General features: G+C 47.5%; 1 protein-coding gene across 1 annotated transcript in view; it reads left to right on the top strand.

Annotated features, from left to right (window-relative positions):
• Positions 1–27,920, top strand: part of ADAMTS17 (ADAM metallopeptidase with thrombospondin type 1 motif 17) — a 323,961-nt gene that overhangs the window by 57,439 nt on the left and 238,602 nt on the right. The window contains exons 4-6 of the mRNA XM_060260248.1: positions 3,834–4,003; positions 23,053–23,136; positions 24,615–24,772. Of these exons, the coding sequence (XP_060116231.1) occupies positions 3,834–4,003; positions 23,053–23,136; positions 24,615–24,772 (412 nt within the window). The remainder of the gene's footprint in view (positions 1–3,833; positions 4,004–23,052; positions 23,137–24,614; positions 24,773–27,920) is intronic.

Below are 27,920 nucleotides of genomic sequence, written 5' to 3'. Positions count from 1 at the left end.
AACCTCTAGAAAGATGAATGCAATTCTTTTGGACAGTTGCTGGTCTTAATTTAATCTAGGGGAAAGCCCCCAAGTCTCTCTTTAATGCTAGGGTTATGTTCTGTAAAGTGCAATGGCGTGCATTTTTGTTGACGTGTTTCTATCTATGGGAGGACAGCTGAGCAGCTCTTGTGGTCGGCTTTTAAAAGAAAATTTACTCCATTGCTGGGAGCGAGATATGCCGTAGGCTTGTTTGCCTGCGTTACAGTCATGTCTGTAACTGCCTTCTCACTCGAGCGGCAAGACTGCCCTTGGACCGTACCACTTCCGATTGCAGAATGTGTGCGCATTAAGTGCCATCGAGTGGTTTCCGATTTATGGTGACCCTGTGAATAAATGACTTCCAAAATGTCCTATTGTTAACAGTCTTGCTCAGATGGTTTCCTTTACAGGGTCAAATCAGTCTCTTGTTGAGACTAACTCTTCTGCTGCCTTCAGCATTTCTTTTTCTTCTTTTTTTTAAGTAAACTTTTAAAAATGATATACAAGTGCAGTCAAATATTCACAAAGCACTTAACCCTTTAAATCCCCCTCCCATCCAGGCAAAAATCTATAACAACTCATGTATACCATTATCCTGTCTTCAACTTTTCTTGGCTTTCTTGTCTTTTCAATAAAGAGTCTTCTCATATTTACATAATAAAGGGCTCAAATAATTGCCTCTCTCTCTCCCCCTCCTCCCTCTCTCAATTTCTCTCTATCTCTCTATCGGTGTTTCTTGGTCTCTCTTTCTCTCTCTCTCTCTTGGTCTCTCTCTCTTGGTCTCTCTCTCTCTCTCTCTGTCTGTCTCTTGGTCTTGATCTCTCTCTCTCTCTTGGTCTTTCTCTCTCTCTCTCTTGGTCTTTCTCTCTCTCTCTCAACAGAGGCTAGATGGCCATCTGACAGCAATGTTGATTCTGTGAATTTAGGCAGATCATGAGGAGGGCAGAAGGGTTGCATCAGTGCCTAGTTCTCGTGGTCCTTCCTTACACATCCAGGGAGATGCTGATTGCCACTTTGAGGTCCGGTAGCAACATTTATCCAGGCCAGTTTGACTAGGGGTCCTGGAGAGGTTTCCCTCCCCTTTTGTTTTTTTGCCATCTTCTGGGCTTGAAGCAGGGGTCACTGGGATGTGGGGGAAGGTACTTGTAGATTTCCTGCATTGTGCAGGGGGTTGGACTGGATGACCCTGGAGGCACCTTCTGACTCTGTGATTCTCTATTTTAAAAATCTCTCCACAAACAAAACTGACATATCAAGGAGAGAGGTTCTAGCTTTTGAGTTTTCTATATGAACCACCACCACCCCCCCACAATGGAAAAATGTATAATGTAAGCCCTGACCCAAAGTGATGCAGGAAGAATGATCAGTGTGACCTTCGTTTGTGAAATAAAGGGATATTCATTTTTTATGCAACTGTTATATAGAATTAGAAAGATTTTTACACGCTCAAATACATCAAACAATGGAATGCAATGTAAATCAGCACCTTAAGGTAGACAAAGTAAAGCCGCTGCCAGCATGAAAGAAAAACATGGTAAACATGCAAAACAGGTAATGTAATTCGTAATAATACAGACTTAGTAGCATATACAACAACTCCGGCTTGATGTGATCATAGATACATCCCCGGGTACATGAAGTAGTACAGCTGTTCCTCAGTGGAACAGGCTTCCTCAGGAGGTGGTGGGCTCTCCTTCCTTGGAGGTTTTCAAAAAGAGGCTAGATGGCCATTTGACAGCAATAAGGATCCTTTGAATTTAGGGGGAGGCATTTCTGAGTTTCCTGCATTGCACAAGGGGTTGGACTAGATGTCCGTGGGGTTACCTCTATCAGCTCTATGATTCTAAGTATGTTGCTGAGTTCAAACAAGGTGATCCACCTCCAAAGAAATATTCAAAGTCCCAGCTGGAAGTTTTCAAAGTTCTGGCTAATGAGCAGCCAACTTACAGCTCGTTTCAAGGATGGCTTTTTCAAAGTTGGAACAGCTTGCCAAACGTGATGGCGAACATCTTATGCTGGAACTACCATAAAATGCAACAAAGAATCTGCCCACAGAGTGCTCCCGCTGCAGGAAACCATATAATGAGCTCCATTTTGCTTTGTCCTCTGTATTTACATAATTACACACCCACTGTTCACTTCAAAAGAGCTCCACTCCTTAATGGAACGGGTATGCCTTCAGAGGTTCATTGTATGACTGGGCCAGGTTTTATCTTTGACTCTTCCATGCTTTCTGTTCCTGAGGGAGATTCAGGGGGTGCTGGAGGGGCCACTTGGAATTTCTGGCTCCACCCGGCTCTTGAATGGAGGTCTGCTGTGGTGGAGAAGGCAGGGAATGGTCCCCTGGAGGTTGGAGACCTCAGGCTTACCATATACCTGGTTAAGTGTGTGGACTCTTATCTGGGAGAACCGGGTTTGATTCCCCACTCCTCCACTTGCACCTGCTAGCATGGCCTTGGGTCAGCCATAGCTCTGGCAGAGGTTGTCCTTGAAAGGACAGCTGCTGTGAGAGCTCTATCCAGCCCCACCCACCTCACAGGGTGTCTGTTGTGGGGGAGGAAGGTAAAGGAGATTGTGAGCGCTCTGAGACTCTTCGGAGTGGAGGGCGGGATATAAATCCAATATCTTCTTCTTCTTCTTCTTCTTCTTCTTGCAGCAGGCAGTCTCCCAGATAGTGTACCATGCAGTTCGGCTCACCAATGAATATACAGTGGAAACACTGGTGGTGGCAGATGCTGATATGGTCCAGTATCATAGGGCTGATACTGCCCTCAGTAATTTGAACAGGAAAGATTGGGGTGGGGGAATTACATAGATGGTGATGCTCTGGGAATTTTCCTCAGTCTCAATGATAAAGATCATATTGATTTTTTTTGGGGGGGGGGAATTCCTAGAGTGTCATCTAGGCATAACATCACACTCATCACCTCTCCACCTGAAAGCAATGTCATATTCTCCATGCCGTTCTAGGAATTTCCTAAGTCTATGGTAAGGACCATAGAGATTGCTAAAAAAAAATCCTAGAGCATCACACAGAAGTAATATCACATTGCCCTGAAACTCTGCTCTTCCCAGGCACTGCCCCCACCAAATCTCCCAACATTTGTCAGCACAGGTTGGACAACCCTATGTCAGACTTGGAACTTCAAAGTATGACAGACCATTCTTTGTTACAAAATTAATCCATTTATTTGAGAACTAGTGGTCTGATAGAGATGCAAGTTGAGTTTGATACATTCCAAGGCCATGCATACTATTTTGTAGGGTACATCAAAGTTAAACAATAAAGCCATTCTCACACCCTGAGAGACAGTCGCCTGTTCCCATACCTCCTTATCTCTTTCCCAGGGAAGGAACCCTGCTGGTTACCTTGAGGCATACCATCTTCAAAGGCCCACTACATTTGTTAGTACTAAGTAAGGAATTTCTCACTTGTGGTTAGTAACAGTTACCATAGTGTTTGAAATGCAGATCTTCACTCTCAGGGTTAGTAAAAGCATACAAAATGGAGTCAGTTAAGGCAAGGAACAAAACTGGTTCAGAATACATTTCAGTGTAAGATACAAGGTCTGACACCCTAGGTATAGTAGGGACCTCGAGGGTGGGTCCTCACTACTCCCTTGAGGAGTCTTCTTCCCAAGTTAAAGGTGGCCAGGGTAGGTTCTGATAGGCAGTGTCCATGTGATATGCAAGGAGCATGGACATGCGGAGTTGCTCGAATTCCCAGAAAGGAGTCCCCAGCTGCTTTAGCCAGAGTGTTGTCATTTTTCTGGAATACAAAACTTTTGTTAAAGTTATGCCTTTCTTTCTAGAAAAGAAGAAGCAGAAGAAGAAGAAGCCTAATGACTGGAGGCCACGGAGGAATGCAATTCGACTCACCAATGAGTACACAGTGGAGACGCTGGTGGTGGCAGATGCTGACATGGTCCAGTATCATGGGGCTGATACTGCCCAAAGATTCATCCTCACTGTCATGAACATGGTAAGTCCCATCTTCGTTCCTGAATCCAGACGTTTTAGATTGAGAAGCTGCTCATGACAGTGTTTGCCTTTGAAGCCTATGTTTCATTTTATTTGTGCATTTATGTATACACAGTTTGGTGTAGTGGTTAAGTGTGCGGACTCTTGTCTGGGAGAAGCGGGTTTGATTCCCCACTCCTCCACTTGCACCCGCTGGAATGGCCTTGGGTCAGCCATAGCTCTGGCAGAGGTTGTCCTTGAAAGGGCAGCTGCTGTGAGAGTCCTCTCAGCCCCCACCCACCTCACGGGCTGTCTGTTGTGGAGGAGGAAGATAAAGGAGATTGTGAGCCTCTCTGAGACTCTTCGGAGTGGAGGGCGGGATATAGATCCAATATCTTCATCTACCTCACAGGGTATCTGTTGTGGGGGAGGAAGGTAAAGGAGATTGTGAGCCTCTCTGAGACTCTTCGGAGTGGAGGGCGGGATATAAATCCAATATCTTCATCTACCTCACAGGTGTCTGTTGTGGGGGAGGAAGGGAAAGGAGATGGTGAGCCGCTCTGAGACTCTTCGGAGTGGAGGGCGGGATATAGATCCAATATCATCGTCATTATATCCCGCCTTCCCCTATCAAGCTCATTTTTTTGGTGTGGAAGCATTTTTAAAAAATCTTCCCCCCCCCCCCTCTCTAGCTGCGTGGCCAGCTCATGTAAGCCATGGAGTCATTTCTTTTTCTTTTTTAAAGTAAATTTTATTAGTTTAAAATGAGATACAAAAAAAGGAGGGGAGAAAACGCGGAATAACCTCCACTCTACAAATGAGATGGAAGCAAACATAGAAAAGAACCTTCTAAATTACCAACATAAAGGACAAGTGGACAAGAAAAATGCATAGGATACAAAGAAATATTGTTGAATCAAAGTATTGACAGAGGGCTTAATAGTCAGCATGTTTTGGAAATTTATTTTACAGTTATAGCTGAGAGAGAGAGAGAGAAATGATGGTCTCAAGGTTTGTTATTTTCCTATGAATTATTCTATATGTACTTCATACTTAATTCCACCCCCCCACCCCCCAGTAATTTGAGAAAGTGCATGGATAAGTGTTGACTGCCTCCTTGATTTGTCTGTAGAATAAAATCTTGCCACGTTTCAAAAAAGTTTGACATTTTGGCTTTACCGTTGATTACTCTTAAGTTGATACATCAGTTTTTAATAACATAAGAACAAAAGAGAAGCCATGTTGGATCAGGCCAGTGGCCTATCCAGTCCAACACTCTGTGTCACTTAAGAACATAAGAGAAGCCATGTTGGATCAGGCCAGTGCCCCATCCAGTCCAACGCTCTGTGTCACATAAGAGAAGCCGTGTTGGATCAGGCCAGTGGCCCATCCAGTCCAACGCTCTGCGTCACATAACATAAGAGAAGCCATGTTGGATCAGGCCAATGGCCCATCCAGTCCAACACTTTGTGTCACATAAGAACATAAGAGAAGCCATGTTGGATCAGGCCAATGGCCCATCCAGTCCAACGCTCTGTGTCTCATAAGAACATATGAGAAGCCATGTTGGATCAGGCCAGTGGCCCATCCAGTCCAACGCTCTGTGTCACATAACATAAGAGAAGCCATGTTGGGTCAGGCCAATGGCCCATCCAGTCCAACGCTCTGTGTCACATGAGAACATAAGAGAAGCCATTTTGGATCAGGCCAATGGCCCATCCAGTCCAATGCTCTGTGTTACATAAGAACATAAGAGAAGCCATGTTGGATCAGGCCAGTGGTCCATCCAGTCCAACACTCTGTGTCACACAGTGGCCACAAAAAAACAACAACCCAAGTGCCTTCAGGAGGTCCACAAGTGGGGCTAGAAGCTCTTCCACTGTGCCCCCCCCAGCAAATTTGGTGCCTCTACCTCAATAAACAGCCACCCCCCCAGAGCTCCAGATAGTCGCAGTTCAATTCTCCATTTACCTTATGGGAATTGGTCTCCATTGGGAATAATGGAGTGCCCAGCAGACATTCCCCCTCTGATGACCCTGAAGTGGGGGGGAGGGCTTCCAAACCGGAGGATTCCCCGCCCCCGCCTAAGGATTGGCAACCCTACAGCCACTGCCCGTCACAACTTCAGCCAACTGGCTTGCGTTTTGTTTATTTTTTAAAAATTGAAATGACCAACGGTCAACGAGTGATTCATTTCCATCCCTTCCAATACAGGAATGCTCTAGGCCTCGTATAAATGCAGACAACCTGTAGGTTTTGGCCTGGCGATGTCGAGGTTCTTCCTCTTTCCGCGAGTGCAGCAGGATGAAAGGGTGCCTCTCAAGAAACCAGAATGTTAATTTTGGCACCTCTGCCAGGATTTAAGCAAACGGAGCGTTAGTTGGATGGGGGAGGGATGGATTTATTAATTTGGCTCTTTGCTGCATGGCATTACATTTACTGTCAAACCGCAGAGTAAGACTTAAAATGGCTTATTAGTGCACACATTAAATTTATGGTTGTTTTAAAATAGGGAACTGCTTAAAGCAATTGAAGATCTGCTGGATGAAAGAGAAAAAGAGCCAGTGTTACAAAATACAGCTTTATTTTTGCAGCTGGTAAATGAGGATATGAGGTTTAAAAAGAAGAAGAAGAAGAAGATGTGACCCAAAATAAAATAGAATAAAATCTTTTTCAACAGACACATATAAGATGATGATGACCCTGGAGCTAAATCTTCACTCTTAATACCTTTTTTTAAAAAATGGCTTTTATCTTGCACCCAAAAATGAGTTTTAAATTATGACAAGATAAATGATGAGGGTTTAAAATTCTTAAATGATGTTCCAGGAGAAACTTTTTAATACAGAATCCTAGGTTTTGTGTGAGACTTGGGGTGGGGAGCATGAGTTAGTGGTGGTGAGTTTTCTATGGAAGAACTGGTTGTTGGAATGAATGTGGTCTCTTTTTGGGAAACTGGAAAAAATCATCTTCATGGCATTGTACTACTGGAGAATGCAGGTGAAGAATCTTGTAACACATTTCTCTGTTATGTCAAAGACCATTGGATGCTACCATGACGGAGAGAAGGGCTCAAGCTGAGACTGAAAGTGAACCTGAAGAGAGTTTATAACATAGGATGCTTGAAATACTAGAACCTGTGGACACTCAATGAAATTGCTGAGCAGTCGGGTTAGAATGGATAAAAGGAAATACTTCTTCACCCAAAGGGTGATTAACACATGGAATTCGTTGCCACAGGAGGTGGTGGCAGCTACAAGCTTCGTCAACTTCAAGAGGGGATTGGATAAACAGAGCAGAGGTCCATCAGTGACTATTAGCCACAGTTTATCATTGGAACTCTCTGGGGCAGTGATGCTCTGTATTCTGGGTGCTTGGGAGGGACAACAGTGTGAGGACTTCTAGTGTCCTGGCCCCACTGATGGACCTCCTGATGACATCTGGGGTTTTTGGCCACTGTGTGACACATAGTGTTGGACTGGATAGGCCATTGACCTGATCCAACATGGCTTCTCTTATGTTTGGTGTAGTGGTTAAGCCAGTTTGGTGTAGTGGTTAAGTGTGCCGACTCTAATCTGGGAGAACCGGGTTTGATTCCCCACTTCTCCACTTGCACCTACTGGAATGGCCTTGGGTCAACCATAGCTCTGGCAGCGGTTGTCCTTCAAAGGGCAGCTGCTGTGAGAGTCCTCTCAGTCTCACCTACCTCACAGGGTGTCTGTTGTGGGGGAGGAAGATAAAGGCAATTGTGAGCCGTTCTGAGATTCGGAGTGAAGGGCAGAATATAAATCCCATATCATCATCATCTTCTTATGAAATTCCCCACCTACATTCTGAAGTGGTATAATCCTGGAAGGTCTTCCTCTGTTGGTTGTACAGTCTTTCTGACTGCATGCCTTAACTTGAAGTGTCTCTTCTTTCTCTACCTTTTCTATCGAATTTATAATCTTGAAAACCTCTATCATGTCAAGTGTTCTAAACTAGGTTTTGAGTAGAGGGAACTGCCTTATACAGATTCAGACCTCTGGTTGTCCATCAGGGTCAGTGTTGTCTACTCAGACTGGCAGAAGTTCTCCAGGGTCTCAGGCAGAGGTCCTTCACATCTCCTACTGCCTGGTCCTTTGAGTTGGAGATGCCAAGGACTGAACCTGGGACCCTCTGCATGTCAACCAGATGGTCCACCACTGAGCCATAGCACCCCCCCCCCTTGTTTCAAGGGCTGTCATATAGAGGATGGTCCAGAATTGTTTTTTGTTATCCCAATAGGTCAGATTGAAATTAAATCAACGGGTTGAAACTAAATCAGAAGAGTTTCTGGCTCAGCATTAGGAAGAACTTCCTGACTGTTAGAGCGGTTCCTCAGTGGAACAGGCTTCCTCAGGAGATGGTGGGCTCTCCTTCCTTGGGGGTTTTTAAACCAAGGCTAGATGGCCATCGGACAGCCATGTTGATTCTGTGAGCTTAGGCAAATCATGAGAAGGAAGGCCGGAAGGGTTGGATTAGTGCTTTTTTCTTGTGGCCCTTTCTTACGCACCCAGGGAAATGCTGTTCACCACTTTGAGGTCAAGCAGCAACTTTTCTTCGGACCAGTTTGGCCAGGGATTTTGGAGGTTTTTGCCATCTTCTGGGCATGGAGCAGAGGCCACTGGGGATGTGTGTGCATGGAGGAGGTATTTCTGAATTTCCTGCAGTGTGCAGGGGGTTGGACTAGATGACCCTGGAGGTCTCTTCCAGCTCTATGATTCTAATGAACACACATGAAGTTGCCTTATATTAAGTTATATCACATACTGCTTGGTCCTTGCTGATAGAGATACTGGGGATTGAACTTGGAACCTTCTTCAGGCCAACGAGGTGCTTGCCATTCAACCATGGCTCATCCTTGGCACAGGGTTCTGTCCTCTTTTGCTTTAGCACACCTTGTATATTTGATGTATGACTAGTAATCTCTTTGTAATATTCTTTTGCCTGACCAGAATGGCCCAGGCTAGCCCAGTCTCTTCAGATCTTGGAGGTCAAGCAGGATTAGCTCTAGTTAGTAATTGGATAGGAGACCACCAAGAGAGTGTGAGGTTGCTATGCAGAGGCAGGCTGTGGCAAACCACCTCTGTTCATCTCTTGCCTTGAAAACCCTATGGCGGGGAAGCAAAAATGTGGCTTGGGAGCTACATGTGGTTCTTTCACACATTGGGCATGGTTCTCAAAGCCCCCATCACCGTGTCGGTCGACTTGGAGAAGGCATTTGTCTCTTTAAATCACTTCTCCAAGCCAAGCCATCCAGCAGCTTGGAGAATGCATTTAAAGTTAAAGTTCCTTCCTTCCTTCCTTCCTTCCTTCCTTCCTTCCTTCCTTCCTTCCTTCCTTCCTTCCTTCCTTCCTTCCTTCCTTCCTTCCTTCCTTCCTTCCTACCTACCTACCTACCTACCTCTGACATTCATGTATTTCAGTTCTCAGACATCTGATGTTTATTCTGTGCTGCTCTTACATTAAGCAAGTTTAGCCACCCCTGCCCTTTGGGGTCACCATAAGTCAGGTGATGGCAGTTTCCACCACCAGTATTCTTTTGGCCCTCCAGGGCAAAAGGACTGAGTCACAGTGGGCAATGCGACTGTTTGAACCCTTTCCTCACCTGCCCACCCAGATGTGCAAACTTGAAGTGTGAGAGAACAGAATCCTTAACAGAGCTGCATCCTTCTGAGTTTGTTGACTTCAAAAGTCTTAGGTGGGTGCAACTCTGTTTAGGATTACGCTGTGAGCCTCGCTTCTAATGCTGCCCTAAGGAACAGGAACACTTTTCTCAAATGAGAGAAGAAATTAGCTTTGAATGTTAAAAAAACCCTGTTCAGAAAAGACCACACTAGGCTAAGTAATTGCAAGTGGATAGTCTGAGTTCCTCCAGCAGGCTGCTGTGGGGGAAACCAGCATTACGTGTATTTCCCCAGAAGACCAAGCAGTATACACTTCTTCCTTTTAATTTCATGTTACTGCTTGCCGTTTTGGGAGACTCTTCACGTAATTGCATGGTTTCACAGCAGCTGCGGGCAGGACTAAGAATATACATTTGCAATTACTTAGCCAGCCTGTGGTCTTTTCTGAAACAGGGGGCAAGTTCATTTCACAACCAAAAAAAGAAAGTATATGTCTGTTTTTTTAAAAAAGTCAACCAAACAGCAAATTAGAGAGGGGAAATTCCTGGGAAGTTACTCTCCTGTGGTCTTGGAAGCCTGGACTTTCTCTTTCTTCAAAGTGGGAAAAAAGTGGAGGAGTTAGAAAACCACTCGCAGTTGAAACTTACGTTTTAGATCTTGGGAAGCATATGTGGTCTTACTGAACATTTAACGATAGGGTTGCCAATCTCCAGGTGGGGGCAGGGGATCCCCTGTTTGGAGGCCTTCCCCCCCCCTTCAGGGTTATCAGAAAGTGGGGGGGGGAGGAGTGTCTGCTGGGCATTCCAATATTCCCTATGAAGACTGATTCCCCTAGGGTATAATGCAAAATTGGTCCGTGGGTATCTGAGGCTCTGGGGAGCTGTTTTTTGAGGTAGAGGCACCACATTTTCAGCATAGCATCTGGCGCCTCTTCTAAAAAAACCCTCCAAGTTTCAAAAATATTGGACCAGAGGGTCCAATTCTATGAGCCCCCAAAGAAAGTACCCCTTCTTGCATTATTCCAAATGGAGGGAAGGCATTTAAAAGGAGTGTGGTTCTTTTAAATGTGATGGCCAGAACTCCCTTTGGAGTTCAATTGTGCTTGTCACACCCTTGCTCCCGGCTCCACCCCCAATGTCCCCTGGCTCCACCCCCAAAGTCCCCAGGTATTTCCTGAGTCAGACTTGGCAACCCCATTTAAAGAAGACTGGAGCTTGGAATAATTGGTTAGTATCACTGGGCTGTAAATTCACAAGGTGATTAGGTGCTATTTAGGGAAGACGAGGTGATCACCTTTAGGGGAAGATCTGTGGCTCAGTGAAAGAGAGTTTGCTTTATATGCAGAAGGTCCCAGGTGAGAGGTGATAGAGGTTGCATTTCTGCAAATAAAGAAGGAGTCCAGGCTGAAAATTCTTTCAAGACGTAGAACCTTTACTTAACCTTTAGACACACAGATCAGGTAACGACACAGGTATTGTGAAGTCCCCTCTCCTAGCCTGTGGTAGATCTAGCCAGCACCAAAGGAAGGAAAAAGCAAACCAGGAGCTAGAAGAAGAAACATCTCGGCCCCAATTAGTTACTAGGCAACATCAGCCCCCACCTCCGTTGATGTGCTGGATAACTTTGCAAATACATTAACCCTCTAAATACCACTCCACTCCACTTCTGTAGTGTGTGAAGCATTGCTATTGCTATCCTAACACCGGATTCAGTCCTCGGTGTCTCCAGTTTAAAAGGGACCAGGCAACAGAAGAAGAAGACTTCAGATTTATACCCCACCCTTCTCTCTGAATCAGAGACTCAGAGCAGTTTACAATCTCATATCTTCTCCTCCCACAACAGACACCCTGTGAGGTAGGTGTGGCTGAGAGGGCTTTTAAGCAGCTGCCCTTTCAGGGACAACTCCTGCAAGAACTATGGCTAACCCAAGGCCATTCCAGCAGGTGCAAGTGGAAGAGTGGGGAATCAAACCCAATTCTCCCAGATGCGAGTCCACACACTTAACCACTACACCAAACTGCCTCAGGTAATGTGAAAGACCTCCGCTTGAGACCCTGGAAAGCCACTTCCAATCTGAGTAGGCAGTGCTGATATTGAGGGACCAAGGGTCTGATTCAATATAAGAATGCCAATCGATGATATTTTTGAAATGGGCAAAAGCAAAGCATTTTCTCTAGGCAAAAAGCAAGTCCTCGAAATCAACCACGGTCGTTTGAACCTGAGAGCCCGCAGAGCAGCTCACCCCTATTTAGTAGTCTTTCTTGCCCAAAACCTGTACCCTCCCCTATATGTACTATTTTGCCATTCCATGTTATTGCAGAGCTTTTTTGTTTGCAAGACTGAACATTATACCTACAGTGGTTGCGCAAGGAAGATTGTTGAATAGGCTCCACACTGATAGAATCTGCCCTTGTGGTCTTAACAAGATTGATACATCCTTGCATGCTCTGCTGGAATGCAGATTTGTTTGAGATTAGGAGGGATTACTATATTAAGCCTTTATTCAACCAGTTGCCTCCCCCCTCCCCATACTCTGGAAACCCTGGCTCTTTTGCTTGTGTAGGGTTGCCAATCCCCAGGTGGGGGCAGGGGATCCCCTGGCTTGGAGGCCCTCCTCTCACTTCGGGGTTAGCAGAAAGTGTGTGTGTGGGGGGAAAATGTCTTGTGGATACTCCATTAAACCCTATGGAGATCAATCCCCATAGGGTATAATGGTGAATTGAACTGTGGGCATCTGGAGCTCTGAGGGCTCCCTGTTTTTTGAGGTAGAGGCACCAAATTTTCAGCATAGCATCTGGTGCCTCTTGTCAGAATGCTCCCCCAAGTTTCAAACAGTTTGGACCAGAGGGACGAATTCTATGAGCCCCCAAAGAAGGTGCCCCTATCCTTCATTATTCCAAATGGAGGGAAGGCGTTTAAAAGGTGTGCTCTCTCTTTAAATGTGATGGCCAGAACTCCCTTTGGAGTTCAATCATGCTTGTCACACCCTTGCTCTTGACTCCACCCCCAAAGTCTCCTGGCTCCACCCCCAAAGTCCCCAGATATTTCTTGAGTCAGACCTGGCAACCTTATCGCTCATTGATAAGGATTCTAAGAACACTCTAGCAATTGCAAAATTTGTCTCAGCTCTTTTAGCCCTTGCATTAAAAAAAAAGAAAAGAAATAAGTGTCTTCTGCAGCTCAGCATTTGTGAATCAATAATCTTCTAAAGGTACAAAAGAAAAGGATTCCATATAAGGAAGCTCCACATGGTTCTCTATTTAGATACGAGCAGGGGTGGAATTCTAGCAGGAGCTCCTTTGCATATGAGACCACACACCCCTGATGTAGCCAATCCTCCAAGAACTTACAAGGCTCTTTTTTGTAAGCTCTTGGAGGATTGGCTACATCAGGGGATTATGGCCTAATATGCAAAGGAGCTCCTGCTAGAATTCCACCCCTGGATATGAGCAAACCATGGGGGGGGGGGGGGCAGGAATCCCAAGACCTGAGTCTTGTGACAGTGTCTACGCTTCAGTTTAAAAAACTCTGGATCTCTGTGTAGCGCCAGTGTAAATAGCGGGGGTAGGTTTCAAAGGGTGGAACTTGCAGGAGCTGGGTGATGGAACCGGCGCGGCATCTGGGAGGGTGAAGCTCCAATCCAGCTGATGATGGGTGGCACCCTATCGAATCTAGATTTTATTGATTTTATGGAATGGGCCAGTAAAAACAAAACAAGAAAACAGGTTGGGTGGACAAGCCCCATGTGGAGTGTATTGAAAGGCGGGAGGACTTCTTTACTGCTTCTAGGCCACCCAGATAGAGGTTTCATAGAATTTTCAAGATGTTGGTTGTCCCTGCATATTTACAACCAGGGTGGGGCAGGGTTATCTCATAGGAATTTCAAAGACATTTATGAGCATGGGGGCCAGGCAGTGGCTGCTGTTAAAAGGAAGGGGAGGGAACCGCTTCCTTCTGTATGTGCAAGCGTGCTTTAGTGAACATCAAATAGTTCCTTGGACTCTGACCAGCTTGTTAATCTTGACAGATAGTGCCAAGAAATCCATTCCATATTGTCGTGAATCCTTCCCAAAAGTATCTTGGTTGGCTCATGGGGGGAAATGATAAACTGGAGTATTTATGTGTGTGAGGTCACACACAGCGTTTTGGAAGTTACATATGAAATAGGGCAGTTGGTCCATCACAGTCATATTGTCTACTTGGACTGGCAGTGGTTCTCCAGAATCTAGAGTTGCTAGCCCTTAGGTGGGAGTGGGGATCCCCTGATTTGCTGGGCTACATCAGCTGCTGGCCAGCGGAGGGAAGCCCCACGCCCTGCACCTGGCGCATTGCCCCTAGTGTGCTTATCAGGGCTTTTTTTGTAGCAGGAAATTTATTGCAAATTAGGCTTTTGGGCAATCCTATTAGGCCTGATGTAGTCAATCCTCCTGGAGCTTACAGTAGGCCCTGTGCTAAGAGCTTTTAGAGGATTGGCTACATCGGGGGTGTGGCCTAATATGCGAATGAGTTCCTGCTACAAATTGTACCATCTGTTGTATCATAGAGTTTTCCCTCCCAAATGGCTAGAGCGTCTGGGAGAACCATATTGTTTCCCCGGAAACACCTAGAGCGGACGCCACATGCTGGCAAGGGCGTGATGAAGTCACTTCCGGGTGACATCATTGCACTGATGATGTTGGGGGAGGTTCCCTCCGCTGGCCCAATGTGGGCTGGTGGTTTGGGAACCTCCCGGGCAGGGGAACCCCTGCCCAGACTGGAGGCTTAGCAGCCTTATTAACAAAATATGGAGAAGATACCAGAGGTGAGGGAGATAACTATGTATAAATCGTAGAAATTCTCAATTTGCCTAATAGTCCCGTGTCGGCTTGAATACACAGAGTAAGAGTACTAGTCCTTAAAGATGATGCTGAAGAAGGCATTGGATGGAGAGCCAGTTTGGTGTAGTGGTTAAGTGTGCAGACTCTTATCTGGGAGAACCGGGTTTGGTTCCCCACTCCTCCGCTTGCAGCTGCTGGAATGGCCTTGGGTCAGCCATAGCTATCGCAGAGGTTGTCCTTGAAAGGGCAGCTGCTGTGAGAGTTCTCTCAGCCCCACCAACCTCACAGGGTGTCTGTTGTGAGGGAGGATGATTAAAGGAGATTGTGAGCCACTCTGAGATTCGGAGTAGAGGGCAGGATATAAATTCAATAAAATCTTCTTCGTGGTCTCTGTGCAGTCACACATATGGGTAATCCGCAGGATCTGCCCTGACCTCGGAGAATTTCAAAGCAATCTTTTAGCGTAGCTCTGGCGCGCCTCCCTCTCGTCCTGGGGAGGAGGCATCGCCTGCGCATGCCTGGACGAGGGGGGGGGTGCTTAGCCACTCAGTTTCTTCTTTACCGCCGACCGGATCACACCTACCTCGTTGATTCTCCCGATTCTTCACTGCAATCTATCTCCAAACGCATCCTTTCTTCGATCTTCACCTTCTCCTTCACCTTCTGGTATCGTATTAAAAAAAAAAGGGGACTTTCTTACTATTTTTTGGGCTTTTTCCCCCTTTCCCTCCCCCCCCCGGGCGGATGGAAGGAAGAGACAAAATAACTTTCAAACGCTGCATCTGCTGCGCTTCCAAGATCCCATCATCGGACGGCCATTCCCTGTGCCTTTTCTGTCTTGGGGAGGCCCATCGCACGGATACCTGCGTGCATTGCAGCCAGTTTGGAAACCAGGCTCGCAAAAACCGCGCCGCGAGGCTCAGGAGCCATCTTATGGAATCCTCCCTACGACCAACCATGCCCCACGTGGCACAGCAGCCATCTTCCCCACCTCCCTCGGGGATGGCGCAGCCGGCAGCTTCCGTGGCTCAAGGTCCCTGTAAGCTTAAGTCCGGGAAGCACACCAAAAAGTCCGACGACGCCAAAAAGCGCCGCCGCTCCGACTCTGCTCACGACAAGACCCCGAAGAAGTCTAAAACGGGGCACAAGCCGTCCGACCCGCCTGCAAAGACCCCGGGTTCGAACCCGACCACGAGCTCGAGCACAGCAAAGCTGATGCCGTCGATCCCGATCACGAGTTCCAGCACCTCGATCCCGAGAACACCGGCCTCGAAATCGACATCGACTCCAGCTATTACGCCAATAGAGATCGCCCGCATCTCCTCCAAATCCCCATCAATAACCAACTCTCCTCCACACCAGATACTCGATGTCGACTCACCCGCCTCCACTAGAAGCCAACGACGTGATACGATCGATCCACACGCCTTCCAAGACGTCCGTACCCAACCACTGGAAGCTCACTCTCTGACCAGAGACCCTTCGACCCCGAGAGATGTACCACCTCGTCTTCGCACACCACGATCTCGCAGTCGCCAGCGATCTCGCAGCCGCCGGAGAGAGAGATACCATTACTACTCTCCCTCGAGGTCCAGATCGCCGTCCCTTTCGGGACCGAAGATGACACCGAAGATCCCCTTCCTTCGACACCTACCACCACTCGGACTCGAGAGCCCGCTCCTACCGCAGCCATCACGACTCTCCTCGCTACCGGGACCGTGTCGACACAGCTGATCAGACGCGATACCGAGACCCGACTCCGAGCAGGCACTATCCCCACTACGAGGAACTCCTTCGGTACCGTCGAGAGCAGCCCCAACTTAACTTCGAGCCGAAGCCGATCTCACCGACCAGGTCAACATCGGCCGCTTCCGCCAAACAGCCCCCGACCATGGAACCTCCGACTGAAATGCCTCACGAATCCGATGACGACTCCGATGCGGGACTCTCGGACTCTGCTCACTCTTCTGCTTCAGATCTACACTCCCCGGCCTCTGATATAGCCAAACCAGCGGACCTATCACCATCAGAAGGCCCCAAGTCGTACCTTGACCTCCTATCAAACATGGCAAATTCCCTGAACATCAAACTTAACACCGACGCACCCAGAGTCTCGGATGTCGTGTATGACTTGGTCCATGCGGACCTTCCTTCAAGCTCTTCCTTCCCAATGCTCCCCGTCCACCTTGAAACCCTCAAGGAGGCATGGGATAAGCCGGCATCAGTGCCTCCAACTTCTAAAAGGATGGAAGCCCTATACAAAGTACATGCACCCGAATCGAAGTTCTTATTCAGCCACCCACCCCCGAACTCGATGATTGTACATTCTTCATCGAAGTCGAAACAAACAAGACATCCAGTACCCCCAGAGAGGGAAGGCAAGAAGCTCGACACTATTGGCAGGAAGATATATTCACTAACCACGGCCACAACCAAAATACATAATTACATGGCATATTTCTCGGCCTACGCATACAACCTAACAAACTACCTCAATACCTTGGTTCCCTCCTTACCTGAGGCATCCCAGAAACCAGCCGCCAATGCTCTTCAAGAACTAGCCAGAGTGAGTAAGCAGCAGATCAGTACAGCACGCCACGCTGCACAGTGCTCTTCCAGAACCCTCGCTTTGGCCATAGCCCTACGCAGACATGCGTGGCTCAGATCCTCATCCCTCCAACCTGACATTAAGTACAAAATTGAGGACCTACCTTTCGATGGCCTGGGCTTGTTCAACGCGACTACGGACGACATTCTTACGTCCGTAGACGATAGCAGGAAAAGAGCCAAGAGACTAGGGGTCTCACAACACCAACCCCACCTCGGCAGGCAGAGGAACTGGAGACCAAGCTATTACAAGACTTCTAGGTCCCCAAGACAACAGGAAACATGGAGACGCAAGCCTACACAACCGAAACAGGCTTTTCAGCACAGGCCACGACCTCAAACATCTAAAAAGGCCCCAGCTACCTCCAAATCTTCTCTTTGACCATCCTGCCTCAAGACGTCCAGACCCCCCCCCCCGCCAAACCTCCACCCACACACACGACTACAGCCATTCTTCCCCGCATGGGAGGCCATAACATCGGACTCATGGGTCCTGGCCATCATACAAAGGGGATACATAATAGAATTCACATCCACCCCGAAACACCACAGATTTCTCACCACACCACCATCCGCGCCCTTACAAACAGAAATCACATCCTTGCTGGACAAGGGCATGATAGAACCGGTGCCACCGCAGTACCATCGTACCGGATTCTACTCCCGTTACTTTCTGGTACCAAAAAAGGATGGGGGACTCCGCCCCATCCTCGACCTCCGCAAACTCAACCTCCATATCACTTACAAGAAATTCCGCATGGTTACCCTTCAGTCAATCTTGCCACTCATTCCGGAACAATCCTGGATGGCATCCATAGACCTACAGGATGCCTATTTCCACATTACCATCAATCACCATCACAGAAGATTCCTCAGGTTCGCCATCGGGGAACAGCACTTCCAATTCCGCTCCCTCCCCTTCGGCCTATCGACAGCACCAAGAGTCTTCACAAAATGCATGGCTGTGGTGGCAGCAGCACTACGTCAGCAAAACATATCAATCTATCCTTACATAGACGACTGGCTGATCGTCGCCCACTCAAGAGAACAACTCCAACTGGATGTCTCCACTACCCTCTCCCTCCTGGCCACACTCGGCCTTCAAGTCAACCTGTCAAAGTCCAAACTAACTCCTACTCAGACAATCCAATTCATAGGAGCAGACATCTCTACGGTTTCTCAAACAGCTTCCTTACCACAGGACAGAGTACGCAGCATCCAGTCGCTGGCCAGCGCAATTATTGCTCACCGCTCTCAACCAGCCCTCACATACCAGAGGATGCTGGGCCTAATGGCAGCCACTACGGCAGTCCTGTGCTTTGCAAAACTTCACATGCGACCTCTACAGCTATGGTTCATCAGGACTTTTCACCCTCACAGACAGCACCAGTCCACGCTGCTGACCCTCCCACCACACATCATAACGTCCTTAAGATGGTGGACGATAGAAAGACACCTCCGTACGGGAATGCCATTCAAGCAGGCACCCCCCTCCGTCATCGTCACCACAGATGCCTCCAAGTGGGGATGGGGAGCCCACTTGGGGCACCTCACAGTTCAAGGCCAATGGACGGACTATGAAAGCTCCCTCCACATCAACTGCCTAGAACTACTTGCAGTCCACAAAGCTCTGAAGTCCTTCCTACCGTCACTTCAGAACAGCCATGTGCAGGTCACCTCCGACAACATCGCCACGGTCTTCTATATCAACAGACAGGGCGGCACAGCCTCCACCAGACTCTGCAAGAGAGCCCTAGCACTATGGCACTGGAGCATCAGCCAAGGCATTTTTCTCACTGCCGTCCATCTACCAGGAATCGAGAACGTACAGGCAGATGCCCTGAGCCGCCACTCTACCAACAACCACGAGTGGACCGTCAACACCAAGTACATTCGTCGGATCTTCAAGATCTTCGGTACCCCGGAAATAGATGTGTTTGCATCCCCATCAAATGCCCAATGCACCCATTTCTACATGAGAGGGCCCCCATCCAAACTCTCCCGAGGGGATGCATTCCTCCAGTCTTGGAAGGGAACTCTTCACTACCTCTTCCCTCCAATTCCACTCATCACCAGAGTCCTACAGAAGATACAGCTGGATCGCACCAACTGTATCCTGATAACTCCCTGGTGGCCACGTCAACCCTGGTTTACCACCCTGCTGCTCCTGTCCAGCAACACGTTTCTACCACTTCCACAAGCACAGGACCTACTCTCACAACAACACGGCAAAGTCCTGCATCACAACCCAGCGTCACTCAAGCTGACGGCCTGGAGAATCAGTTTCTAGACTTCCCCCCTGAAGTCCGCCACGTCCTAGTGAATTCCAGGAAGCCATCCACCAGAAAGTCCTATATACTCAAGTGGAAACGCTTCACTCACTATGCCTTACAACATAACTTTGACCCCAACCGCGCTAGCATCTCTCAGGTCCTATCCTACACTCTAGCGCTCTCTGAGACAGGACTTTCCTACTCCTCCCTGAAGGTCCACCTGGCAGCCATTTCTGCCTTCCACCCTCGCATCGAGGGTGTGACAGTTTTCTCTCACCATGCCACCAAGGCCTTCCTCAAGGGCATCATTCGCCTACACCCCCCAATCCGACAAATTCTACCAACTTGGAGCCTCTCTCTCGTGCTAAGTCAACTCATGAAGCCACCCTTTGAGCCCATGGCTTCTATCCCGCTTCACCTGCTATCCTGGAAGACAGCACTACTCACGGCACTCACCACGGGCAAGAGAGCTAGCGACATCTGTGCTCTCAGAGCAGACCCACCGTACATGATCTTCCATAACGACAGAGTGGTTCTCCGCCCCGACCCTGCCTTTCTACCTAAGGTCGTCTCACCTTTCCACCTAGGAAAGCCTTCAATTCTACCAGCTTTCTTTCAGCACCCTACGGATACAGGCCAGAGAGCCCTTCACAACCTAGATGCCCGCAGGGCCCTGGCTTTCTACATAGACAGGACTCGACAATTCCGAAAGGATTCGAGACTTTTTGTCACATACGCAACTCACAACATGGGCAACAGAATATCTGCCCAAAGACTCTCCAAGTGGCTCGTGGCCGCCATTAAGTTGTGCTACCAACTGGCGAAGCAGCCACTCCCGGAGCACATACGAGCACACTCTACCAGAGCTGTCGCTACCTCGTCAGCATTCCTAAGGGGCATCCCAATAGAGGACATCTGTGCCGCTGCAGTTTGGTCCTCTCCGTCCACCTTCGCCTCGCACTACGCTCTTGACGTTCGTGCTCGACGCGACTCGTCCTTCGGACAAGCAGTACTGCGTTCCATCTTCGACTGACTGGCCGTGAGTACCACTCTCGTTAATCTTTCTCACCTAACCTCACATCTTCTTACAGGTCCAGCACCCTCCTCCCGAGGGAATAGCTTGCTAATCACCCATATGTGTGACTGCACAGAGACCACGAAGAAGATGGACAGGTTTCTTACCTGTAACTGATGATCTTCGAGTGGTCATCTGTGCAGTCACACAAACCCACCCAGCCTTCCCCGCTGCTGGACACTCATCGTAGACATCTCCACCTGTTCGGCGGCGGGAAGAAACTGAGTGGCTAAGCACCTCCCCCTCATCCAGGCATGCGCAGACGATGCCTCCTCCCCAGGACGAGAGGGAGGCGCGCCAGAGCTACGCTAAAAGATTGCTTTGAAATTCTCCGAGGTCAGGGCAGATCCTGCGGATTACCCATATGTGTGACTGCACAGATGACCACTCGAAGATCATCAGTTACAGGTAAGAAACCTGTCCTTCTTCTATCTACTAGTCCTTGAAGCACTCATGCTTCTTTCCATATGGCAGCAAACTGTAAACTTCAGTTCTCCTTTTTTTTTTTGCCACCAAGTTACAGTCGATTTATGGCAACCCTGGAGGGTTTTCATGGCAAGAGACGTTCAGAGGTGGTTTACTGTTGTCTGTGTCTGTATAGCAACCCTGGACTTCCTTGGTGGTCTCCCTTCCAAGTAATAGCCAGGCCTGACCCCGCTTAGCTTGTGACACCTGATGAGACTGGGCTAGCCTGAGCAGTCCGGATCAAGGTGTCAAGTCGGCAGATTCAATAACGAGTCGTTGTTGATACAAAGAAACTAGTTTATTGATACTGTTACTTGGGGCTAAGCCAGCATTGAAAGACTAAAGAATAACCTGTAGATGCATTGCATATATGGGACACTTCAAAGGGATTCCTAAGGGGGGAGGATTACGCAGGACCCATTCACACATTGATGTTACCAATTCGTTCTCAGGCTCAGTGGCCTTGATCGTAGCAGGCTCTTGACTCCCTTCGAAGAGCCAGGCCTGAGAAGGCACAGATAAGACTTTTCACATCTTTCCATTTCAAAGCAAGGACACTTACTACAGGAAGGGAGGGGTAGGGAAGATACGAGCTAGCAGCAAGTGAATATACTTTGGTTCTACCCAGAATGCTCTCTGACTGAGCCAGAGTTACAGACAGACTTGACACAAGATTCCAGTCTCCTAGCTGACTACATTACAGGTAAATTGTTTGAAACCGTTCTGCAAAAATAAAGCTGGGCCATCTTCTTTAAAAGAAACTACTGTCTCACCAACCCTTTGACAGACTTAACAAACGTTATCTGTGTGGACTTCTCCAAAAAATGTGTCAGCAGAATCCCTCCCCAAAGGCTCCTGAGTAGCAGTCATGGAATAAAAACACGGGTCCTTTTGTGTGCCGTGTGTGTTCTGTGTCAAGTTGCTTCCAGCTTCCCTATACGTAGAACAAAATAGGAGTCGATTGCACCTTTAAGACCAACCTAAGTTTTATTCAGAACGTAAGCTTTTGTGTGCACGCACACTTCTTCATACGAGGAATGAGGTACAGTAAGCAGAGCCACATAGAGCTGGTGCGGTTTGGAATGCAAAGTGGCACAAAGTTAAAATCCAATAGCAGAATAGTAAAATTAACACATTCAGAAAACCTTTGATCTGGGCTGCATCAGCCTGGGAAACCATAGAACAGTAACATATAACAGTAACATGTCAGAATGTGAGAATGCCTGTTAATTATTTTGTTGCTAATAAACCTGGGTCAAAATGAGGGCATTTCTTTCCCAGAAGTCTGAAGAAGTGTGCATGCACATGAAAGCTTACGTTCTGAATAAAACTAAGTTGGTCTTAAAGGTGCAATCGACTCCTGTTTTGTTCTACTACTTCAGACCAACACGGCTGCCTACTTGGATCTCCCCTATATGGGTTCATGACCTCCTATCATTGACGGCCTTGCTCAAGTCTTGTGAACTGATCATTTGTTGAGTCAGTCCATCTCATGCTAGTCCAATCTGGGAGAACCGGGTTTGATTCCTCATTCTTTCATATGCAGCTGCTGGATGATCTTGGGTCAATCACAGTTCTCGCAGAGCTGTTCTCTCAAGAGCAGTTTATGTCAGAGCTCTCTCAGCTCCACCTACCTCACAGGGTGTCTGTTGTGCGGAGGGGAAGGGAAAGAGATTGTAAACTGCTCTGAGTCTCTGGGGAAGGGTGGAGTATAAATCCAATCTCCCCCTCCCCTCACCCCCTCCATACTCCTTAAGATTTCTTCTAGTCTTTAACCATCTAGGTCAGAGAGGGGAGATGAGGAGATTGGATTTATACCCTTCACCAGAGTCTCAAAGCAGTTTACAATCTCCTTTTCCTTCCTCTCCCCACAACAGACACCCTGTGAGATAGGAGGGGCTGTGAGAGCTCTGACGGAAACTGCTCTTGAGAAAGCAGCTCTTTCAAGAACTGTGACTGACAGGACCATCCAGGTCAGGGCATTATTAGCAAGACATTTGTCATATTTTGGGTGAACAGTTCAGTGCATTAAGCCAGGGGTTATGCTGTATTCAGAAGAACACGCAAAGAGACCGAGAAGCTCTGCTTTTAAAAAATAATAACAAGGTGTTTCTTTTAGTGGACTTAATAAACACTGTATTCTGACTCCGAGCTTGATGGTGCGTTGTTTCCTTCCCCACACCCAGGTATACAACATGTTTCAACATCAGAGCCTCGGCGTTAAAGTCAACATTCGAGTGACCAAGCTGGTCCTTCTTCGAAGCCGTCCTGTAAGTTTTGACAAGGTTTTACTTAGCTTTATAGGGTTTTGTGTGTGCTAGAAAATCAACTGATTAAAAATAGTGACATGGATAACAGTTAAATCAAGGCTTCCCAACCTTTTTGAGCCTGAGGGCATCTTTGGAATTCTAACACAGTGTGGGGGAGCAGCTACAAAATGGCTGCCACAGCTTACCTTCAGTCACACAGAGAAAATCTTTTTTAAAAAAGCAACTTTTTAAAAAATCTACATAGCCAATCAGGTGCCTTGCTGAGCAAAAGCCTCACCAAGTTTCTAAACACATTTGATGGGTATCAGAAAAGGTGTCAGCAGACATTATGGTGCTCACAGGCTCATTCTTGGGGATGCTTGTGGAAATGATTGATGGATGCAGGATGAGAGAGGCTGCAGAGATCCCAAGTAGCAACAATAATCAACGGGGCCAGTGCTGTGGATTCGTCACTGGCTGCCATCTTCATGGAGTGATTTTCCAGAGGGGGAAGGAAGCAGTGATGGTCTGTGTAGAATTCCACCCTGCCCACTTGTAGGCCTCGATCAGTGCCTGTCTCAATTTCAGAAGCCCACGTCCTTCTACCGTGACCCCATGTCTGGACCAACGTGCCTGACTCATCTACTAGATTTGCCCTCTTGCTGCAAGAATACAGTTGCTAACTTTTTGATTCCAAATTCAGAACCCCGCTTCCTGTTCCTAATCCTGGTTAGAACCTGCAGGATTATGCAGGTTATGGCTGGAACTCGAAGGAATCTGTCAGGTCAAGGTGACATCAGGGCAAGATCTGACAATCAGAGAGGGCTGAACTGGACCATGGGAAGAGCCTTTCCCAGCCTGTGTTGTGGCTTTTCAGATTGCAGTGCTGGTTTCTTGAGAGACTGTACCTTTATTAGTCAGATGAGTAAAATACAGCCTGTGTCATTACTCCTGTGTATGGTTGAAAGGAAGACACATTCTCACTATAGGGCTGAAATTCCCAACCTTTTTGAGCCTCTGGAATTCTGACACCGTGTGGTGGGTGCTGCCACAAAATGGCTCCCTCAAGATGGCTGCCATGCAAGGCAGAATCAGCCATAAAGTGGAGCTCGCAGCTTACCTGCAGTTACAGAGGTCTTTGTACTGTGGCAGCAGCTGCTGCCAAAGCAATGTGTTTAAAAATCTGCACAGCCATCAAATCTTCAATGGCCTGTCAGAAGCCTTGGCCCTGTGCCCACTTTCTAAAGGCACTTGGAGGGTACCAAGTTGGAGGACCCTGCTATAGGGGGAAGAAATCTTGTTGCCCCAGTGAAGTGCTGCTCTAGTCTGCTGTGTAAGGTCATCCTACTAATTCAAGAGGATAAGGCATATTGATTTGATGCAAATACCTTTAATTAATATTCTGTCAATGACCCAAGGTGTTTGGCTGGTAGTCTGCTGATTTGCTAACCTGGGTTGACTCTGTTTTTCTCTCTCCAATCCCCATTTCTTTTTTGAAGGCCAAGCTATCCATTGGACACCATGGGGAAAGGTCCCTGGAGAGTTTTTGCCACTGGCAAAATGAAGAGTTTGGGGGTGCAAAGTATCTTGGAAATAACCAGGTTCCTGGAGCACGCGACGACACCCTTCCAGTGGATGCTGCTGTCTTTGTTACCAGGTAGGCACTTCCTTCAGGAGGGTTTTTTTTTAATTGCTCCTCTCCCAAGCACGTTTTGCTGTTTCTTGGTAACAGGGCCAAGTCTAGTTTTAGGGAGTTGGTTAATTTTATCTACTTCACTTACATATTCACATCTTCCCAGTGGGAACCTCGAGTAGCTTATCATGTTCTCCTCTCCTTCATTTTATCCTCACAACAACCCTGTGAGGTAGGTTTGGCTGAAAGTGTGTGACTGGCCTGAGGGCAACCAGCAAGTTCCACAGCAGTGCGGGGATTTAAACTTGGTGTCTTGTATCCTAGTCTGACACCCTAGCCACTATACCACTCTAGCAAGGGGCCTTAGGATCTCTACACTTTCCATCACAGAGTGTCTACAATGTGGCTCACGAACCAATTAATGTTACCAGCATTCCAGCCTTACAAGCAGACTTTTAGCACAGCACCAAACTGAACAAAGAATCCAAAGAAATGGGATAAAATGCAAATCCTTGGTCCCTCCCTCTGTATACACACCCTATCAGATGTTAAAATAGGACAGGCTCCTTTAGCTTGGGAAGTTACAAATCCCTACAGAGCTACTATCTTAAAGTTTCATTCAGCTCTCCAGGTGAGCCCAAGATGGCTGCTTCCTCCGGAGAAGAAATCTGTGTGCTCTCCTGGCCACAGCACCTGAAGAAAAAACCTCACCTTCCTCTTGCAAGGAGATTTTATAATTTCTCTTATTTTATCTTTATTTTATCATTATCCTATTTATAATATATTTTACTCCACTCACTGTCCTGGTCAAAGAAAGTTCTAACCATTTTGTTGTAGAAATCTGCAAATCTGAATGTCCTTGGCCAATAAAAGACAGACAGCCGAAGTCTGGGTGAAGGTGGAAGAAGAAAGATTTATTGCAATGAACTGAGAGCAGAGCTAAGCCAAAGCCTACGATACCAAGCTGCTCTGCCTTCTTTCAAGATGGTCACAATCTTATATACCCTTAATGACACATGTTAGCATACACACATACTGATTGGCTACAACATCCAGCATAATTTAATCACAAGAGTCAGCTACACACCACTGACACAGTTTGCCAGGTTGGCAGCAACTCACTGGACAGGAAAGAAATTCTACTTCGCGTGCGCCTTGACCAGATAAATCCAGTTTGGGCTCTAAGAACCCTTTACTTCTGTTGTCGCTTAGAAACAGTAGAAATGCAGTAAGGCATAGTGAAGGAGCGGCCAAACTGTGGCTTGGGAGCCACATGTGCCTCTTTCACACATATTTTGTGGCTCTCGAAGCCGCCACCACCCCTGTCAGCTGGCTTGGAGAAGGCACTTAAAGTTAACCTTGCTTTGTTTCCACCTCTCCCTCCCCCATCTATTTTCCTTCCTTCCTTCCTTCCTTCCTTCCTTCCTTCCTTCCTTCCTTCCTTCCTTCCTTCCTTCCTTCCTTCCTTCCTTCCTTCCTTCCTTCCTTCCTTCCTTCCTTCCTTCCTCCCTCCCTCCCTCCCTCCCTCCCTCCCTCCCTCCCTCCCTTGAGGCTCTCAAAAGTCTGACATTTATTCTACGCGGCTCTTCTGTTAAGCAAGTTTCGCCACTCTTGGCACAGTGCATGTTATGTTTCTGTTATAGATAAGACTGGAATGTTAGTAACTCTTCTATTTTTTCTTCTCAGTCAGGTCTAGCTATGCATTAACCCCTAAGGAGCGAAAAATTGCAAGGGGTTGGACTAGATGACCCTGGGGGTCCCTTCCAACTCCATGTTTCTAAGGATGTTACTTAAGCATGCTTGTGACCTTCCCAACTAAGGTTGTGTCCTGCAATTTCCTTCTTGGTGCTCCTCTAGCATTTCTTTCCTCCAGAAATCTCTGTTCCCTGTTCGGAGGGGAGAGAAGGGGCGAGGGATTTGGACCCACCCATTATCTCTCCTCCTAGATCTATTAGCATTTCAATGAAGGTGAGCAGAAGTATGTCTAGAAGCAATTGCACCGACTCTCCTTTTTGCCCAGAGGCAAAAAACCCTGCTAAAATGCTAAGTGGAGGCTTTTGCTCCATGCCAACCTCCCAGGAGAAAGAAGATGTATTTCTTCCCAGTGCTCTTAAGCCACAACTGCCTCACGGAGATCTTAGGGAGTTTTAAAAGCAAGAAATGAGAGGAGGTGGTTTGCTATTGCCTGCCTCTGCTTAACAACCCCGGATTTCTTTGGTGGTCTCCTGTCCAGGCACTAATCATGGTCAACTCTGCTTAGCTTCGAAGCTCGGACAAGATCGAGTTAATCTGGGCTGTTAGGGCTGCTACCAGTAGGCTAGAAATCCCACCTCCCCGATAAGTATGGGATTAAGTGTTTCTTTAGGTAGCTTCGATGATTTACACCTTGCAATGAATTGCTATCTGTGAATCAAATCCTGCTGGGATTTTGAAAGGCAACCATATTCTCAATTGCCTTTGTAGAAGAATGCAGATTGTATTTCCTTCTCCACCGCCGCATATTAGGCCACACCCCCGGATGTCACCATTGTTTCACACTGGGCTTTTTTGTAGGAAACGCCAGCAAGATCTGATTTGCATATTAGGCCACACCCCCTGCCACCAAGCCAGCCGGAACTCTGTTCCTGTGTGTTCCTGCTCAAAAAAACGCCCTGGTGGCCAGTCATTTGCTAAGGGAGGGGGAGTGGAGCCCGGTTAGGATCCTCTCTGAATCCATTGGATTGGGGAGGTTTGTACTTTAAAAAGAATAATCACTCAGGAGCTCCGTCTGCCGCTGCTTTGGTTAGAGGATGGGATGATTCTCTGGTTTTGTAAGAGAATTGGGCATCGAACCAGCGCTGGGTTTCAGCAAAACCACATTTCCCCAGCAAAATAAGTCTGCTGTGTGTTGTTGCAGCCCTTCCCTTCCTGTATATTTCCTTTTTTTCCTCTGCTGTTTGAACTTTCCCCTGCACGGAGGAAAGGACAGTGCGTTGGTTGGAAGACCTCTCGGCTTGGCTGGTTTGGTTCCCGTGGCGCAGAGCTCAGCCTGACTGTGTGGAGTCTCTGTGTGTGAGAGATCCATTCTAAATGCTGGCTTTCAAGGTGTGTGCGTCCCTGGATGCTCCCCAGACTGTACAGACAGGCCCAGTGGCAGAGGCTGTGGAAGTGACGGGGTGTCCAGCTGAAATGG

Source organism: Heteronotia binoei, chromosome 19 (assembly GCF_032191835.1).
Source record: "Heteronotia binoei isolate CCM8104 ecotype False Entrance Well chromosome 19, APGP_CSIRO_Hbin_v1, whole genome shotgun sequence".
Taxonomy (NCBI): Eukaryota; Metazoa; Chordata; class Lepidosauria; order Squamata; family Gekkonidae; genus Heteronotia; species Heteronotia binoei.
Note: the sequence above shows the minus strand (reverse complement) of the source record. Positions and strands in the feature narration are given on the sequence as shown.